At 29.8% G+C, this 16901-nt stretch overlaps 5 protein-coding genes across 5 annotated transcripts; 3 read left to right on the top strand and 2 right to left on the bottom strand.

Moving 5' to 3' along the window:
• Positions 1-52: 52 nt before the first annotated feature.
• Positions 53-3259, bottom strand: Tsp_01406 (meiotic recombination protein REC8-like protein). The gene is made up of 14 exons (XM_003377196.1): positions 3201-3259; positions 3018-3142; positions 2842-2917; positions 2662-2758; positions 2536-2593; positions 2296-2378; positions 2185-2240; positions 1972-2122; positions 1508-1633; positions 1390-1447; positions 1215-1327; positions 951-1158; positions 673-750; positions 53-123 (listed from the first exon to the last, which is right to left on the bottom strand). Exons 1-14 carry the CDS (start codon positions 3257-3259, stop codon positions 53-55), a joined length of 1359 nt encoding a protein of 452 aa, XP_003377244.1.
• A 2816-nt stretch (positions 3260-6075) lies between these two features.
• On the top strand, positions 6076-7193 carry Tsp_01407 (hypothetical protein). Its single transcript, XM_003377195.1, has 4 exons — positions 6076-6134; positions 6625-6687; positions 6789-6837; positions 7062-7193. The coding sequence occupies exons 1-4, from the start codon at positions 6076-6078 to the stop codon at positions 7191-7193; spliced, it is 303 nt and encodes a 100-aa protein (XP_003377243.1).
• Positions 7194-7600: 407 nt separating this feature from the next.
• On the bottom strand, positions 7601-8311 carry Tsp_01408 (hypothetical protein). The gene is made up of 3 exons (XM_003377194.1): positions 8224-8311; positions 8106-8144; positions 7601-7785 (listed from the first exon to the last, which is right to left on the bottom strand). Exons 1-3 carry the CDS (start codon positions 8309-8311, stop codon positions 7601-7603), a joined length of 312 nt encoding a protein of 103 aa, XP_003377242.1.
• A 967-nt stretch (positions 8312-9278) lies between these two features.
• Tsp_01409 (cathepsin B) lies at positions 9279-11093 on the top strand. The gene is made up of 5 exons (XM_003377193.1): positions 9279-9348; positions 10019-10197; positions 10361-10476; positions 10536-10756; positions 11080-11093. The coding sequence occupies exons 1-5, from the start codon at positions 9279-9281 to the stop codon at positions 11091-11093; spliced, it is 600 nt and encodes a 199-aa protein (XP_003377241.1).
• Positions 11094-12410: 1317 nt separating this feature from the next.
• Positions 12411-13851, top strand: Tsp_01410 (Gut-specific cysteine proteinase). Its single transcript, XM_003377192.1, has 7 exons — positions 12411-12546; positions 12601-12816; positions 12874-12989; positions 13100-13299; positions 13369-13485; positions 13591-13719; positions 13775-13851. Exons 1-7 carry the CDS (start codon positions 12424-12426, stop codon positions 13849-13851), a joined length of 978 nt encoding a protein of 325 aa, XP_003377240.1. The 5' UTR covers positions 12411-12423.
• The last annotated feature ends 3050 nt before the right edge of the window (positions 13852-16901 follow it).

The raw sequence follows: 16901 nt of genomic DNA, 5'->3' as shown, positions 1-16901 counted from the left end.
TGCGATAAACATTGATGTTCAGCATGTGCAATTGATTAACGTCTTTTTTTGCTCAGTTTCTCCGAATGTGAATTTCTCCATTTTTCATTTGTTCTACCCTGAGAACCGATTGCGATGCAAGCACTGGAAATCATTAGATTAGTGATATTGTTTTTAAAAAATGAAATTTTCCATTAATTTTAAAAGGAAATTATTTTTCAAATATTACATATATGTATATATAAAGTATGAAAGAAGTGTTTTTCTGTTTTTTCAAATCTTCAATATGATATTAATGAAAAGAAAAGAAAAGAAAATGGTATATAAAAGTTAAAGCAGTCACCCAAAAGTTCTGAAAACACATCCACAGCAATACAGCGTGGAGTTGTTTCTACAGGACACAGATCTGCAAAAGTGATATACTCTCTACCGGCGATTGATTCATAAATTACGCTAGAAATAGAAGAAATGAAACAAAACAGAACAATTATCCATTCTCATTATAAATCCAAGTGGTGTGCTATTTTACTTCCTCAATTGATGAAAATGCACTTTTGGACGACGACCACTCATGTCGATTACAAGTTTCCCATCGGTCGCTTTAGGCATGCATCCAGGACGAAATTCAAACGTTGACTGTAAATTTGGATTTATCCGCGATTTGCTTCGGCTGCCTGTTGCTGCAATACAAACGTTGAAAACAAATTATTAATGAAAAATCATAATAAAAAATTCGCCTGTTCACTTTCAAGATCTCTCCAAAGGCTTTCACTGAAATTAAATTATCAAAATTAGAACTTATAATAGTAGAAACAAAATAAAACATTGCAAACATTTTCACATGTACCCGAAGCACATTTCCTCAGCTGTCGTTGTCAATGTTGATTCAAATGTAGTACGTGCTTAAAAATAAATCGAAATATATTTATTTGATATTTCGAATTATATATATATATATATTCATTTCATACAGCGCGTTCTGCGAAGTCGAGGACTGCTGCTTGCATTTCGCATTTCTGCAGAACTGTTTGAAACCTCTCGAGGCTTTTCAACACTGCTATCTGTAGCTGCAGTAGCATTCAATAGCAATGATGATTGCTGGCCAACATTCACTTCAACTGTCTCCGTGCTTGTAAAATGAGCAACAGCATCATTGATCATGTTTGCCTCGTCAACATCCTAAAATATACTCTACTAAACTGTGCATTGTGAAAAAATCTTATTAAAAATTGTACATTAATTGGTGGTGGTTCTTCTTTCAAAATTTCAACGTCATGCCATTCAGTGGGCAGCACCCTTCTACAAAGACGTTCTTTGAACATGCCCAAAAGAGCGGGAGATCTCATCACTGAAATTTCACAATGATGCACAAAAGTGAAAATTTTCAAAGTAGATACATCATCTTCTTACTGATCGCTGGTGAATTGAAAAAATTTTTAACTTTACGAGAAACGGGAATCAAGCGAGTCTTAAAAAATTATAATTAATCACATCCTGTAGATTTTGAAAATTCCGCTCTTTCTCGTACCTCTTCCATGCTTCGCATTGTTGAGGAAAAATCTAATATTTGTTTTTTGATTTTCTCCCTCGGAATTTTAATTTCCTTGTCAATTTTCAATCTTTTTTGCTGTTTTCTGACACCTTCAGCTGGTTCCTAGAATAAATAATTCAATCTCAAAATGCTCTATGGATGAATTTGCATGCTTACTTGTGTTTATATATTTTGAAGATATTTTGAAACTCTTATAAAACAAAAGTTACATCTTGATAAATCATTGAAAATGAAATTCAGTACTTGCTTTGAAAAAGAAAAATCCAGGACGATACAACTAATAAAACTTAAAACTTTACACAGATGAAGATATGTGAAGTTACATCTTATAATATTAAAAATAAATGTACAAAAGTGTCGTAAAAAATTTATATGAATAAATTTGCTAAAAATTACGATTTTACACAGCTATGCTTAAAAACTTAACTGAATGAAAATACCCTTAATAAAGGAAGGCCAAAATCTATTGGTGGAGTCTCAGGAATTCTCAGCAAGCATGGAGCAGCTTCCTCGACTGCAGTTATAGGTGCACCTGCATTTTTATCTGATGTTGCAGAAAGTAAGGCTGGTAGCTCGAAATCCAGAGGACCGCTGTAAAAATCAATACATACATGTAAAAAGTTAATTAATGTAAGTTTAAGAAAAAGCTCAACTCTGGAAATGGTTCCAAATATTCGTCCTGAACATTACCAAACAATGGATCGGTAGTCTAAAAATTATTCATACATGAATTAATTCTTCAGTATAGTATTATTCTTTCTTACCAGATTTCTTTCTGAAAATTGTGCTTCTGGGAGTGTGATTCCCTTTGTTGCGACAAGTGAAAGATCAGGTTCGAAACTGCTAACTGAAATTCAAAATTTATCAGTGCAGTCTGCAATTTATTTAAATCATCAATTTAATATATCTCAGCATCAAAAGAAAATAATCTAATTTTAGTCTTCTTCCACTTGATGTGTATGTATTTTTTTGGTTACGTGGAAAACGAAGTAACTTCAACTTACAATCAACTGAAGAAATAATAGACTGCATATCAGATATTATTCCAAGTGATTCAGATTCCTGCAAAAAAAAATATTAATTCACTTTAATTGTTTGAAGTGAATAAAATCATCATTTAGCGAACTTACTGCCTCTCTCATCAAACTTTCAATCGACGGAAATTCTAAAAAATTATATTTCGTTTCTCCAAAGTCTACTGTTTCACATTTGATGCGTGACCCATTTCTAAGTAAAAATTATAAAAGTTTATGCAAATATAAATTAAGTAGACAGAAAAGTGTCCAAATCATCTTTTTCAATTTTCTTACTCTTTATCTTCAGGAAGCTCAATGCGAGGAGGTCTAAAATGACGATTAATACTTTCGATAGCCTTCGTTACATCACCTAAAATTGCAATGTATCATTTTGAATTTTCAACTTTTGAAGCTGTGAATAAAAAAAAATTACATAAATCAAATTTACCAAAATAGAAAGTATAACTTACTCAACATATATTTGACTTGATCGGAAAAAATGACAACAATTCCATACATAAGTTGACTGCATAAATAAAGTGAAAAAGATTTCGTTTGATTGCTATTTTCTGGAAAATATCGCATCAATTCTTGACTGGAAAATTAATTGCATAATTAAAGAGGAAACTTTTAAAAAAATACTTTTTTCATACCATATCTTTGTCACGTTTACGTTAAGACAGTCACGGCGATTGAGTTTCTTTCGGTTCATCGCAGCTATCCTTCAACATAATCAGTTGAAATCACAAATTATTTTAACCAATGAATATACAACAATTTTACCAAACGTGGAAAAATTTTCCATTTTTTCGACACAAAAGATTATGAGAATAAAACATGATTTAAACTGGCTCTGGATATCTATGAGAAAATGAAATGAAATGAAATGAAATACCAAGCGCATCATCAATCAGGCATTAATTTCAGTAATTAATTGGAAAAGTCGGTATTCTGAAATTTATTTACAGTGATTTAAATCATTTATTTTAATTTTAGAAAACTACAATCGATCATAAAAATACCTATGCAGACATGAACATTCATTAAAAAATACCTATTTTGAATGATAATTTGTTTCTGTATGCCATACATAATATTAAAGTAAATTATTATATACCTACATTTTTTAATTATTAAAATTAAAAATAAACTATGATTAAATATCCTGTTCAGTGAATGAATACAGTAACGTTTTTGAAATGGAAAGTGAATTAAAAACATGACTGAGTCAAGTTTGAATTTCAACGTTTTAAATTTTCAAGAGAGGAAACAATACAACCACAGTAAGATAAAAATGACGCGGGAGAAAATGAAGTTCATTGAAAAGTGGGTCATTCTGAAAAGGTTTTTCAAAAAAAGTGAAATCATCAAAAATAGAAACAAATTTCAGTTAAAATTTGACGTATCAATCTTTCAATTGACCAAAATTTGCTTTAAGTAGAAATTTGAAAAAATTGATAATGAAAAATAATTCTATGAAAGTAACGGCTAGCCATGTGGCAGTTTGCATAACTTATTATTGTCATGTTAAATTTATTTCTGCTGCAGAAATTGTACAACCAGACAAAAAGAATAAAACAAAAAATTATAAACAATACAAAAAACAAGTTTCACCATGGCAACTGCACCTGGGCGAAATGACGAAAATACTTGCGTGGGAGTAGAATTGAAAACTAGTATCAGAGAAGGTTGAGATGACGTGAAAAAATATTCTGTGATCAAAGAAGGTGACGTAGAAATGGAAAAAAATTTTTGAAAAATTCAAATCTACCAAAGTTGATGAACACTGTGCAACAAATTATGCAGACAGTAAACGGTCCCACACATTCACAAATAAAATGAATAAAATTAACTGTATTATTAGATAATTAATTATTAGCAACTGACTGAATTTAAGAAAAATTTACATCATAATAAAGAAATCAATTAAATTTACAGTAGCTGCATTACAAAATCAAAATCTCGAACGGTTTCTGTTAATTTCACATTAGGTTTATCTTTTTTGCATTTTGTTTTTTGAAAATTTAAAAATTACAAAAGTTTTCAACATTTTAACAATCAAAATTAACTTTACCTCAACCCTTCGTCTCTACCACACTGCAGTTTTACATTACGGTTTGACAACACGCTTTCTGTAATATTATATACGGATATGCAGGATTTTGTAGAAAAATTGTTCTGTTTATTATTCTTTATTTTATATTTTACTTCTCCTAGAAAAGCAATTATGCAATTTTTTATTTTTATAATTTCTTACCATTTATAGGTAAGGTGAAAATTAATTGAGAAAATCGTTCACAGTGAATTTTTACAAATAAATGTATAAATGATGAATAAGAGGAATTAAATCAAAAGAAAAATTTATAAAAAACAAATTCTGATTTTAAAGAGATTTTTTAGCATTTTAGCAATCGTGTAAATTACAACTCCTAATAAGTCTGTATTTTTCTACAAATAATGGATTCAAATTGAATGCACGCTTGTTATTTTTACATTTGAAATTTCTTTGACGACATGTAGTCTTACAGTATGTGAAAGCGCTGTGAGTACTTCTTTTAAGTTTAGATAACTTTCTGTTCTGAATTCTAAGATGATTACATAAGAAAAATCTTTGTAATACTTGATAAAAAACGTTTTTATTTTCTAAATTTCAATGATAATAACGTGGAAGTTTCTAATAAAAGATAACTTGTCTTAATGTATTGATTTTTATTTAAAAAATGGAAAATTTGTTGTTTTGTACATTTTAATAATAATTACTTACTTTTATAAACAATATTTTATTAAAAAATAAAATTTACAGTAAATAGAAGAGGAAAGCTAAAATTGAATCATAGTTTTTCTTAAGCAAGTAGTATGCGTCCCTTTTTCTGCCTCTCAGAATCCATATCCGTATCTCATGTCTGCCCAGCTGTTTATCAAAAGCTCTCACTACGTCTCCCCATAAGAAGGATCTATTAAGAAGAAAAATTTTATACTGCTTATCCACTGCAGTGTGCTGTTCATGGTCGATCTTAGCCATACTATCCGTGTTTACTACTGAAATCTTTCAAAGATGCAATCTGCAGCAACTCAACTAACTCTAGGTGACAAAAAATATATAATCCTTTCCAGGCGATGCTAATAATTGACTGACAATCTAAATCTGGCATTGGTGCTCTCACTTTTACGGACAATGCTTTCAAAAGCATCCCCAAACATGCATGATTCCACAAAGTTTTATATGCATGAAATAGGTCCATGATGATGTCATTTGGTACACTTCCAACATCCATTTGCTTTTGGGATTCTGACGTAGATTCTAATTTGGTTGGTCGTGAACTACTGATATTCACGTAGCACTACTGCTATGAGGAAAGAACTCGGGCATGTACTTCAGTATGTTTATTCTGAGCAGATTTGACAATGATAATTCATAATAATTGGTACATATAAGTTTAACATATTCCAAATAAGTAATGGAAATTTTTTCTGATTGATCATATTTCATACGTTCTGATTGGTTAATCCTGTTAGCCAAATTTGGTGATGCCACCAATGAGACAGGAGAATATGAAATGTCAAGATAAAGATGAGCAATTATATAGGTTTTGATGATTAAACCTCTAAAAAGTTTCCATTACATATCCAGGGTCTTTTCTACGTTTCAATATTACATCGTATTACAAATTTTCTTGAACAAAGTAGTGATGATTTTCTGTAAACTGAGCCTTACAAACACATAAACTCAAAACAACCTTACTTTCAAGTCATAGGATAGTGACACTGTTTACCTCTAAGGAAGTAAGGCATGATGCATATTGGTTTGTAATAAAGGTTGGACATATCTAATTCTCTGTTTCCCCACGTTGTGATGATCTTTATCAGCTTACACTGCAGAGTAATGTTCAATGACTGTTCAAATGTAAGCTGTAAGCATTTTGTTTACATATTAAGCTTGCAATTTTACTGATTTAACAAAACAATGAAAATAACAGCTACAGGCTCGTGTCAATCCCTGAGTAAATTAGTCATTCAGAAAATGACGTTTGGATGTTACAGTAAGCACTCTCAAAATCAAGCATTAATTAATTTCAGAAATTATTCACTGCATAACAGTAATCACATATATGTCACCAGAATACATAAAGAACAAAGCAAGTAATTCTACATAAAAAACAAAACAAAGCTAGTTACACATATAAAACATAAACCTGTTACTGAGAATTCAGCTTTAGAAAATATTAATGATTCTATTGTAGGTTCCAGCAAAAGAAATGCAATAGGAAACTTCTAAATATCTTCTTTGATGTTTGTTTTTGTAAGCTGCTTTAGATTAACTAGTCAGCTGCGTTTATAGTCTCACATAGTAGCGTAAGCAGTTAAGTCAATTATTAGAATGGATTAGGTATTTTGATTTCTTGTATATGCACTTGCATATATTTTGACAAATAAAACTGAAATCGTCACTTGTTCTTAATTACACCCTGAAATATGAATCATGTAAAATAGTGCTTGATTTTTAAAAAATGCAGTCTGCTATGTCGAGAGCGCAACATCAACAAACCATTATATTTTCTATATTTGTGGAACGTATGTGCTTTATTGCATTTGGTAGGGAAAAGGACGGACACATTAAAAAACATAAAATATGCTCTCGTAATTAGATGAATGTAACTGCATATTGAGAACCATCCACCATTACCACTGCTTAACCAAAAACTGTAATACTGATGTGAATTAAAAGTTGTGATTTGTTAAGTAGCAGGATTGTAAAGTGAGTAGAAGTTCTTCACAGTTGAAACTGTTAGGGAAATAGAGGTGATGAGCGATATAACTAACTGACATCATTGTTCAGTGAAGGAATATCATGTAAAAGTCATGGAGTGACTGATTTTGAAACAGTCAGAGTAAATGGAAAATGTAGTTTATTTTACAGCATTTTGATGATCATTTACAAATGGTCTCTTCAGAAAAACGGTTAACATAAATGCGGAAGCTGAATTTAATTTTTACCTTCCAGTATCAGGCTAAGATCATAAAAACAAAAGCCGGAAATCACTAAATCTTATTTTTAGATTCTGTTGGGAAAAGCATTCTCCTGACCTCTAGTCTTTGGCAAGTTAGGCGGAAGCTCTAGCCCACGATAGAGCTGAGCGTCAGAGCGTGACGCTGTGACGTCATTTCCGCATGTATATAAGAATGCGTTATCAATTTTTACTTCCACATCAGCTCTTCCGCGCACAAGTGCGTTGCACGCTATTTACTTTGGTAGTTTATGCTAAATAAAATTCATCAAATTCTACTGTGTATGTATACTGTAGATCTGCAGGTTGAGTGTAAAGTTTTCACTCCATAACAATAATGATAAAGACTTACCTTACTCCGAGACTTATTAATCGCCGCTAATAAGAGAAATAAACAAAAGATAATTCAAAAAGGGTCACTATAAATCAGCGGTTGGTTTGCGGAATGACTGGCACTGTCTAACAGACCAAATGACTTTTGTTTCTTCGCTTACTAAACTTCGCTTTTGTTTACGCTTATTAAACTAAGAGGACGGTGGCTCATCTAGTTACTGTTATAGATGGGGACAGCCATCTGGATGTAGTAGACTACTGGAAAAAGTTTAATATTGCAGATTGGATGTGCCTTATTAACGAATATATTATAGAATTGAAAACTGAGGCTGTAAACGCCTGTTGGGGCAATTTGTGGCCAGATTACGCAAAAACAGCAATTGCGTTTCTTCCTGCTGATCACGATGACTGTCACGTTGGCACATCAAATGAATGAGGGAAGTTTGAAAGACCTGCAGGAATTAGAAGTAATGGAACTAATTGAATCTCACACAAATGAACTTACAGTGGAAATCGTCTGATGAAGAAAAGACGCTGATGAAGATATTGCCACTGATGTAAATGAAAAATTAACTTTCGAAAAGCTTGTGAAAATTCTGCATGCAGTTAAACGGACAAACTGGCACACTGCTTATCTTATATCACAGGAAAGCTATAGATGTGAAACTTTCTTCAGCATCAGTCACGATCGGCATGAAGCAATTTTTGCGTTAGAATAAAATATTTGTTTAAAATAATAATGCATTTTGAACAAAGTGAATCAATCATGGGCTACATTTGTTGTCTCAAAGAAAGTGTTCTCTGAACACAAAAGTCTATAATGGTGGAGGGGAAAACAAAGCAAGTTTGACAAAAATCTCTACGTGATTAAACAACGGAAGGCAGGCGTCTTTAACCTAAGGACATTCAAATTGTTGCAAGTCTTCTATCCTCAAACGTGCATAATTAGGCATCAGAAGAAACGTGACAAATTCTCTCAGAATGTCTACCAAGCAATAGAGCAGAAGATGGACGCTTTGAATGCTGTGAGAGCTTTACTATTTGGTATAAGTCTCATTATATGTGGCTATGATCTGTTTATAAAGAACGTAACCACCTTTGATGATAGAGGATCAGGTGATTCTCATGAATACATAGATACTCCAGGTAGATTATTAGATATAACGATGCTACAACCCCATACAAGCTATCTTTTTTTAAAAGAAAGAATTGTTGCGCATAAAGCGAACTTTAATACATTTCACACTATGCATTTGATAATTTTCAAAAAGCAACTCAGCTGATACAGGGCGTAAAACAACTCGACATGGAGATGATATGGATCATGAGACTCATTAATGAAATATGATAATGTATGATTTTATAATTGTGAATTTGAGTGTATTTGAAAGAATGTTTGTTGCCAGTAAGACAGGCTACCTTTCAACAAAAGAGAGCCGGAAAAGATGTGCAGCAGCGTCGAGTACAATACTGCACTTTTATGCATTTTAAATAAAATCAACATATTGTCACATTAGTTATTCAATAGAGTTCTGATACTTTTTTAATGGTGCATCTGAAACATTTAAAATTTATATTAATAGTTTGTTTCTTGTACACTTGTACTAAACAAAAGTTGTAAAATGCAAAAATGCTGTAAATACATGAATGATTTTAAAATTTCTGTTAATTTAGAAAGTAATAATTATGCTTTATTTTCTTTAGTTTCATGTTTCGATGAAAAGTAATGAGATGTAAGGTTCCATTGTAAAGTAATAAAACATTTAAATTAACTTTAAAAAGATATAAACATTGACATTTCTTCTTACTAATCACTTGTAAACAATGATTATCAGTTTTGCAATTCGTTGAAAGTTGATTCATGATAAGGAAGACATTTTATGACAAAAATGAATAAATTTTGAATTGAGCATAATAACTCTCCTCTCACTGTGATTTCCATTTATCGTATATTATGTGCTTATTAAAAGTGAATGCTATATTTTTTTCAACACTAATCCCCTTTATTTCTGCAGCTTATTATGAAGACCGTTTCTCAGAACTGGAGAAAGAATTATCCAACAAATTTTCCAATGACAGAATGAAATGGGAATTTGGAAAGAATCGATACTTTAAAAACAAATCTCTTTTAGATATGAAGAGATTGTTGGGTAGTTTTGAAAAGCCAGAAATGATTATATCAAAGAATGTTGAAATAGATAATGAATCATCGAACATTATTTTACCTAAAGAATATGACGTTCGTAAAGCATACCCGCATTGCAAATATATAAACTTTATTAAAGATCAGTCAAATTGTGGCTCATGTTGGGTAAGATGCAAAATCTAATTTTTTGAATGTCGAAAAATTTTAATGTCTTTTCAAACTATGTTCATTGGAATCAAATTTATTAGAATGTCATTTTTAAAATATCATATTTTAATATATTGAAAAAATGCATAAATTTATTCTAAGTTTGATTTTCTATCATAAGGCTGTCTCATCTGCTTCAGTGATGAGTGATCGACACTGCATAGCTACCAATGGAACAGAACAGCCTTTTTTATCTGAAGAAGAATTGATTTCTTGTTGCAAAACTTGTGGCTTGGGGTAATCATTTATTAATCGTATTATTTATTAAACTTATCTTATTTTCTGAATACATTTAGATGTGACGGTGGATATGTATCTCATGCCTTTGAATATTGGGTTGAGAAAGGTTTGCCAAGTGGTGGTGCTTATGGATGGAAAACAGGATGCAAGCCCTATTCAATTGCTCCTTGTAATAACTGTGATGAAGCTGAAACACCTAAATGTAAAAACACATGCATTCCAGAATATCCGTTGACACCAAAAGATGACAAATATTTTGGTAACAAAATAATGCTTAGTATATCTGTTCAGTCTGCAAAGACAATTATATTTAGGACATGCTGCATATAGAATTTCAAACTCTCCACATGAAATAATGAGAAATGTTTTGAAATATGGTCCAGTTGCAGTTACATTTGCTGTATATGAAGATTTCTTCTATTATAAGAAAGGTTTGGTTCAAAAATTTTTAATTTAAGTTAGACTTGTAGAATAAACATATTAAATATTCACAAACATCATGGATAAGAAAATTATCATAAATTAAAATTTACATTCTTTGAAAGTTTTAATATGTTCATCATTTAACGTAAAATTTTTATTTTTATTATTTCATTCTAGGAATTTTTGAATGAATCTATTATAAGAACTAAAAAGCAAGAAGATTTATACAAACAATAATTTACAGGATTAGCCAACATTAAGTCTTTAATGTACAAATATGACAATTTAACTATGAACAACAAATGAATCTTTAATTAAAATCCTATATTGCTTGCACTTTTTGTTGATTCATTTCCTAGGGGTTTATCATCACACTTTTGGTAGTTTTATGGGTTTCCACGCTGTGCGATTACTTGGTTGGGGAAGAGAACTTGGAAATGATTTTTGGCTGATAGCAAATTCTTGGAACACCACATTTGGTGAAAAAGGTAAGAAAAGTTGAATCAATCAATACAAAAGAAAGAACAATTAAATGTTTTTAGGTTTCTTCAAAATTAGACGGGGATGCAATGAATGTGGCATAGAAGGTGGAGCCGCAGCTGGTAATGTGCAACTAATGCTTCAGATGAACTAATGCTAATTAAATACAAAATAACAGCTGTTTGTTATTTTTTGTTTCAAAAATACAAATAAAACACAATGCACTAATTAAAGCATTTAATTATTAAAGATTAAAAGTCTGAGTAACAAATTTCAGCATTTTTTTGTTGATAATAATATGCTGATAATGAATTTTGATTATACTATTTACAACTTAAATTCTTATCTTGAAAATTTTAATTAGCTTTAAATGATATTAAAATAAAAATAAAATAAAAAATCCCTGACGCATGTGGCATATAAACAAATAAAAATTTATCATTGGCATGTTTTTACATTTTAAATATAAAACATTTTCATAAGTTTTATAATGATTACTAATTCTAAATTCAATTTTATGTACTTAAAAATTTCAGAATTTTGTTAATTTTATTTCTTACAGTAAATTTATTTTCATTCAGTGAGTGCTAAATTTTAAACAAATAAATCAGTTTTTTGATCAATTCATAAATTCTATTATAAATGAATTTTACATTAAATACATAAGTAATCAATTAAAGCATTATTTACAGCCATCATCTTGTATTATATACGCAATTTACCTGAATATTATTAAAATTGAAAAACTTTATTATTATTATTATAAAATGCGTTTTAAATAAGGTGAAGAATGAATGAAAATAATTAAACATTTTTTTGAGCGTGCGCCCCCACAATCAAAGGCAGTCGTCTTACACAGGAAGTGTGTAAAAGTAAATTTTCTCGCAACGTGTAAAGTTGATTTAAGTGATAAAGTGCAATCTTTTTAAGAATGTTATCAATAATTATAAAGCTGATAGACAAATATATTTGTGTTACTTTTATTTGTCTATTTGGTGAAAAGCAAATGCACCCCCTGTTTCAAGTGCTGTGGCTTTAACAATGATTACAGTTTGGCTGTTTTTTATTTTCACACTAACCAATGCAGCCTACTACGAAGAGACATATAACAAACTTTTAAAAGAAATTCAAGAAAAAAATGATTTGGAAGGATTACCTTACACGGTAATTAATACTTATTATTGAAATTTCAGCATTAATTTATGAATATTAATTTAGTTTGGAAAGAATGCTTATTTTGAAGGCGCTTCAATAGAGACAGTGAAGCGACTGCTAGGATTTAAAGGAAAATTGCTATCCCACACGTCTATTTCATCTTCTAAAAATGCAAATCTGTCTGTTGATCTTCCATTTGAAATGGATGCTAGAAAACGATGGCCACAGTGCAAATACATCGGCTTCGTTCGCGATCAGGCCAACTGTGGATCATGTTGGGTAATTTTAATAAAATGAACCCATAAACATGAATAATTTTTTATTTAATTCTTTTAGGCAGTATCAAGTGCTTCTGTTATGACTGATCGAATTTGTATTGAGAGCATTGCTGCTAAACAACCACTGCTATCAGAAGAAGAACTCGTTTCGTGTTGCAAAATATGCGGCTATGGGTAAGTAAATAGGTCATTTTTTAATATTACATGCATTTTAAAATAGAAAATCACAATAAAAAGCATTTCTTATTATTCTTTATTAAAATTATTTCATTTAACTTCATTAGATGTGACGGTGGCTATCCAGACAAAGCATTTATTTACTGGGCTACAAGAGGAATACCAACTGGTGGTCCTTATGGTTCAACAAAAGGATGCAAACCATATTCCATTGGTAGTAATTCTGAAGACGAAGCTGAAACACCGTTGTGCACACGGCAGTGCATCAATGAGTATCCTTATAATTTGAGTCAAGATCGCCATTTTGGTAAATTCAAAATATAAATGACTAAATTAAATAATATGATATATTTAAATGACATTTAACAATTTACAGGAGAAAAACCCTACTGGGTAAATTCAAATGAAGAACAAATTATGCAGGAGTTATATAAAAATGGTCCTGTTGTTGTTGCATTTAATGTTTACGAAGACTTTATGTACTACATAAAAGGTACTTTTTTAAAAACATCAGCTACATAATTATGACAGAATTTTCATTATGAACATTGCCTTTTTGCAATTATTATAAAATTGAATAATGAAACACTGTCATTAGGTGTTTATGAGCATCGATTCGGAAAATTTCTCGGCGGCCACGCAGTAAAGCTTATTGGATGGGGTATAGAAAATTCTAAAAAATATTGGCTTATATCAAATTCATGGAATACTACATGGGGAGAAAATGGTTAACCGTTTAAAAAATTTGAACTTGCAAATTTTAATAAGATATCATTTTTTAGGTTTCTTCAAAATAATCCGAGGCAAAAATTGTTGTGCCATTGAAAGTTATGTTGTAGCTGGAATGGCAAGAATATAAAGCATGTTTTTCCGCAAGAAAAAGAATTTATTTCATTACTATCATTTTATAATATCACCTATATTTTAATCTCGCATTAAATGTTATTTTTTACTTTTTGAAGAATTGTTTCCTCTAGGTAATCGCTGATATACTTTAATTAAGATATTTTCTGCAAAAGTAACTTTATGTTTGCAGGTGTAAAAAATGCACATAATATTATTAATTTTAAATATAACTTACAGTTATAAATAATATGTATTAAGCATATACTGAATAAAGTTGATTTGACTAACAATCAAACTTTCAGATTGACACTTTAAGGCTGATCAAAAAATCATTTACATTAAATATTTGCTGTTTTCAGAATGAGTTGATTTGACAATTTTATTAATTTGAAAGGCATACAGTTCTGGAGCTTCAAACAAACAAAAGTGAGCATATGCAACCAAGAAAATGATGTCTTATGTTGCAGTTTCGTAGTTTACTTTCTCTTTAGTTTTTTAGTTCATTTCTTATGTTTAAAAATAAGGTTGCATAAAAATATAATTTATTAAGATGAATGATTTGTAACACCTTTAATGCAAAACAATGAAACAAAAATACAGTCACTGAAATGCACTTGAACATCAATTATGTATTTAATACTGTAATAAGCATACAGAATTCTTTAGTAAAAAATATTCAAAGTAAAATGAGAGTAGGATAGATTGATCTATCAAAAATGGTGCGAGTAGGAAATTTTTATACCAGAACAATTTTTAAATAAAAGTAAGATCTCAAATGTTTCCTTTTATTCTTACAGTCTTGTACATTTTTTATTAATTCTTACAAGTGTTATTCAGAGCACATTTTATTTTAAATATGGATATTATTAAAATTTGTAATTTTTTGTGAACTCAAAACGTAGGACATCAAAGTAACATATGCACAGTTTTATGAGAGTTTTATATTACGTATCTGTAATATATCCGTATAAGTGGACGGTGTAATTTTGTTGAGCAACTGTTAAGAAGTTGTGTTCACCTGAAATAGAAGCCACATATACTTAATATATTTATGGCAACTTATAGCATTTAAATTTTGTGTCCTTAATGAAGTAGAAATAGTTGTTTCCATGAAAATACGCGATTTTTGTATATTTCATGGTTGAACGATTGTTTACATACAAAAAGATATTGATAATAGAAGTTTATTTGTACGATTACGGTAGTTTTTAAATCATAATTACCAAGCAGAATATCAGTTTATGTATAACATAATTAAATTTTGATGTCTTATAATTTAAAATGATTGCTTTTTAATTTAGAGTGATTTCTGCCGTTACTAATGTTTGCGAAAGGCGTTCCAAACTACTTTGCAGCTTTTCAGATAAAAAATACTGAAGTAAGAGCAAAATAATAATAATAGAATTTTTAACAGTTTTCATGCTTATATAGATTTTAAATCGACTGAAAATTGTCCAAGAAGTGTTAGTTGATAACGATATAAAAGCAAAAGATTGTTTGGTAAAGTTATCCAAAGCCCACTTGACGCTTTTTGTGATGCATCTGGATGAAGTTCATTGTTTGCATGAGTAAAAATTTATTGCATTTTTATTCTTATATTTTTTATAATAATTAGTTTTAGAGCGAAAAGTGCACTTCAGGCTGCGGCAAAGCTGATACGTGAAAGTGACATAAAATCGCTTACATTAGATTTTGAAGGAGTTGGCAGCTTTCAACGTCGGGTTGTATACGCTAAATGCAAAGAGAACGACGCATTTATGAAGCTTCAAGAAATACGCAGTAATACATTTATCATTTATTTTATGTTGCTATACAGTGTAAACTTTAATATTTTACCATAAGTTGTTGCTGAAGAAGTGTTTCAGTTGTAAGTTTAGCTGTTAAGACTTTATGATAAGGTTAAAAAATGTTCTTTAAGGTATCAAACTTATGTTATATAAAAAACATTTCCTCAAAAATGAAAACGTTTCTAGAGCATTTTTTGAAATTGTGGCAGAAAGATAAAAAATCTTTTAATTAAGCAGCTTTAATTTTTTCAATAAGTTTATTTTTTTATTATAATATAATATCGAATGTATTTTATAATGGTGAATTGTTTTAATTTTAGAAATTGTGGTTAATAGTTTTAAAGAACATGGAATCTTGTCCACAGACAAATCTGAACATTTTACACCTCATTTAACAATTGCCAAAGCTGGAAAATTGCAAAAAAAATTCAAGTTCGACCCTGCATCATACGAAGAATTTGTCGATATGCATTTTGGTGAAGAAGTCGTTAGTGGTAAGCGGCTGTTTTTATTAATTTTATATTTGAGTAGTAAAAATTTTAATTTTAAAATTAGAATTTTGTAAACTTTAAAATTGTTCACTGCACAAAAAAAATTTGAAAAAAATAAATTTTTTGTTATTTATTGTGATTTTATTATTTTTATATTTTTTTTATCATGTTTTGTTTTTATAATTTCAAAATTACAGATATTTAAATTTAGATCTCCAACTGCTGAAAATGAAAAGTGAAAATAAAGATTCATATTATGATTGCGTCTCTGAGATTTCAGTTTTTAATGATGCTTCAGAGTTTGATGGCTTGCTTTCCTCTTGTTAAAGTTATTTATGAGAATTGGAAATCAAATTTAAAAAAATCTCTGATCAATTTTTTACATCATCATCATCATTTTATCAATTGTTTTTAGTTCAATATTAGTTAAATAGTGTAGCATATTTTGCAAATGCTTTTTTGTTTTGTTATATTTTGTATTTAATGTTGTTGCTTATTTATTACGTTATGAAAGTAATTGCAAAAATTGTTATAGTTTGTCTCATGAATATTATTTCACTGTTGAGTTTAGAAAGAACTGTTATTAAATGTGAATTTATCTATCATTGTTTTGCCTGTTTCTCTTCTTAATATTTTAAAAATTTATTAACTTGTTTTTCATTATTTATCTTTTGTGAAGATCGTAGTGCGTGATAAATCTAGTGAATAAATAACATTGTAATAATTGTAGTTATTATAAAGTTAGTGCAGTTGATATTTCAACGTATTAGACTGCAATTTAAGTC

The sequence above is a fragment of the Trichinella spiralis genome (genome assembly GCF_000181795.1).
Source record: "Trichinella spiralis strain ISS 195 chromosome Unknown Scfld4, whole genome shotgun sequence".
Classification (NCBI taxonomy): Eukaryota; Metazoa; Nematoda; class Enoplea; order Trichinellida; family Trichinellidae; genus Trichinella; species Trichinella spiralis.
Note: the sequence above shows the minus strand (reverse complement) of the source record. Positions and strands in the feature narration are given on the sequence as shown.

Excerpts from the sequence above, each read along its gene's own strand:
- Tsp_01410 (XM_003377192.1), top strand. The coding sequence starts at position 12,424 with ATGATTACAGTTTGGCTGTTTTTTATTTTCACACTAACCAATGCAGCC. Across the intron at positions 12,990-13,099 it reads TGCAAAATATGCGGCTATGG|ATGTGACGGTGGCTATCCAG; the intron begins GTAAGTAAATAG and ends TAACTTCATTAG. Across the intron at positions 13,720-13,774 it reads TACTACATGGGGAGAAAATG|GTTTCTTCAAAATAATCCGA; the intron begins GTTAACCGTTTA and ends ATCATTTTTTAG.
- Tsp_01407 (XM_003377195.1), top strand. The coding sequence starts at position 6,076 with ATGCCACCAATGAGACAGGAGAATATGAAATGTCAAGATAAAGATGAG. Across the intron at positions 6,135-6,624 it reads AAAGATGAGCAATTATATAG|AAATTATTCACTGCATAACA; the intron begins GTTTTGATGATT and ends AATTAATTTCAG. Across the intron at positions 6,688-6,788 it reads ATACATAAAGAACAAAGCAA|GTTCCAGCAAAAGAAATGCA; the intron begins GTAATTCTACAT and ends ATTCTATTGTAG.
- Tsp_01408 (XM_003377194.1), bottom strand. The coding sequence starts at position 8,311 with ATGTGCCAACGTGACAGTCATCGTGATCAGCAGGAAGAAACGCAATTG. Across the intron at positions 8,145-8,223 it reads CACAAATTGCCCCAACAGGC|TAGTCTACTACATCCAGATG; the intron begins GTTTACAGCCTC and ends AACTTTTTCCAG. Across the intron at positions 7,786-8,105 it reads GGCTGTCCCCATCTATAACA|CGTGCAACGCACTTGTGCGC; the intron begins GTAACTAGATGA and ends CAAAGTAAATAG.
- Tsp_01409 (XM_003377193.1), top strand. The coding sequence starts at position 9,279 with ATGTTTGTTGCCAGTAAGACAGGCTACCTTTCAACAAAAGAGAGCCGG. Across the intron at positions 9,349-10,018 it reads AAGATGTGCAGCAGCGTCGA|ATATGAAGAGATTGTTGGGT; the intron begins GTACAATACTGC and ends AATCTCTTTTAG. Across the intron at positions 10,477-10,535 it reads TGCAAAACTTGTGGCTTGGG|ATGTGACGGTGGATATGTAT; the intron begins GTAATCATTTAT and ends GAATACATTTAG.
- Tsp_01406 (XM_003377196.1), bottom strand. The coding sequence starts at position 3,259 with ATGAACCGAAAGAAACTCAATCGCCGTGACTGTCTTAACGTAAACGTG. Across the intron at positions 2,759-2,841 it reads GAGCTTCCTGAAGATAAAGA|AAATGGGTCACGCATCAAAT; the intron begins GTAAGAAAATTG and ends ATTTTTACTTAG. Across the intron at positions 1,448-1,507 it reads CAATGCGAAGCATGGAAGAG|ACTCGCTTGATTCCCGTTTC; the intron begins GTACGAGAAAGA and ends TAATTTTTTAAG.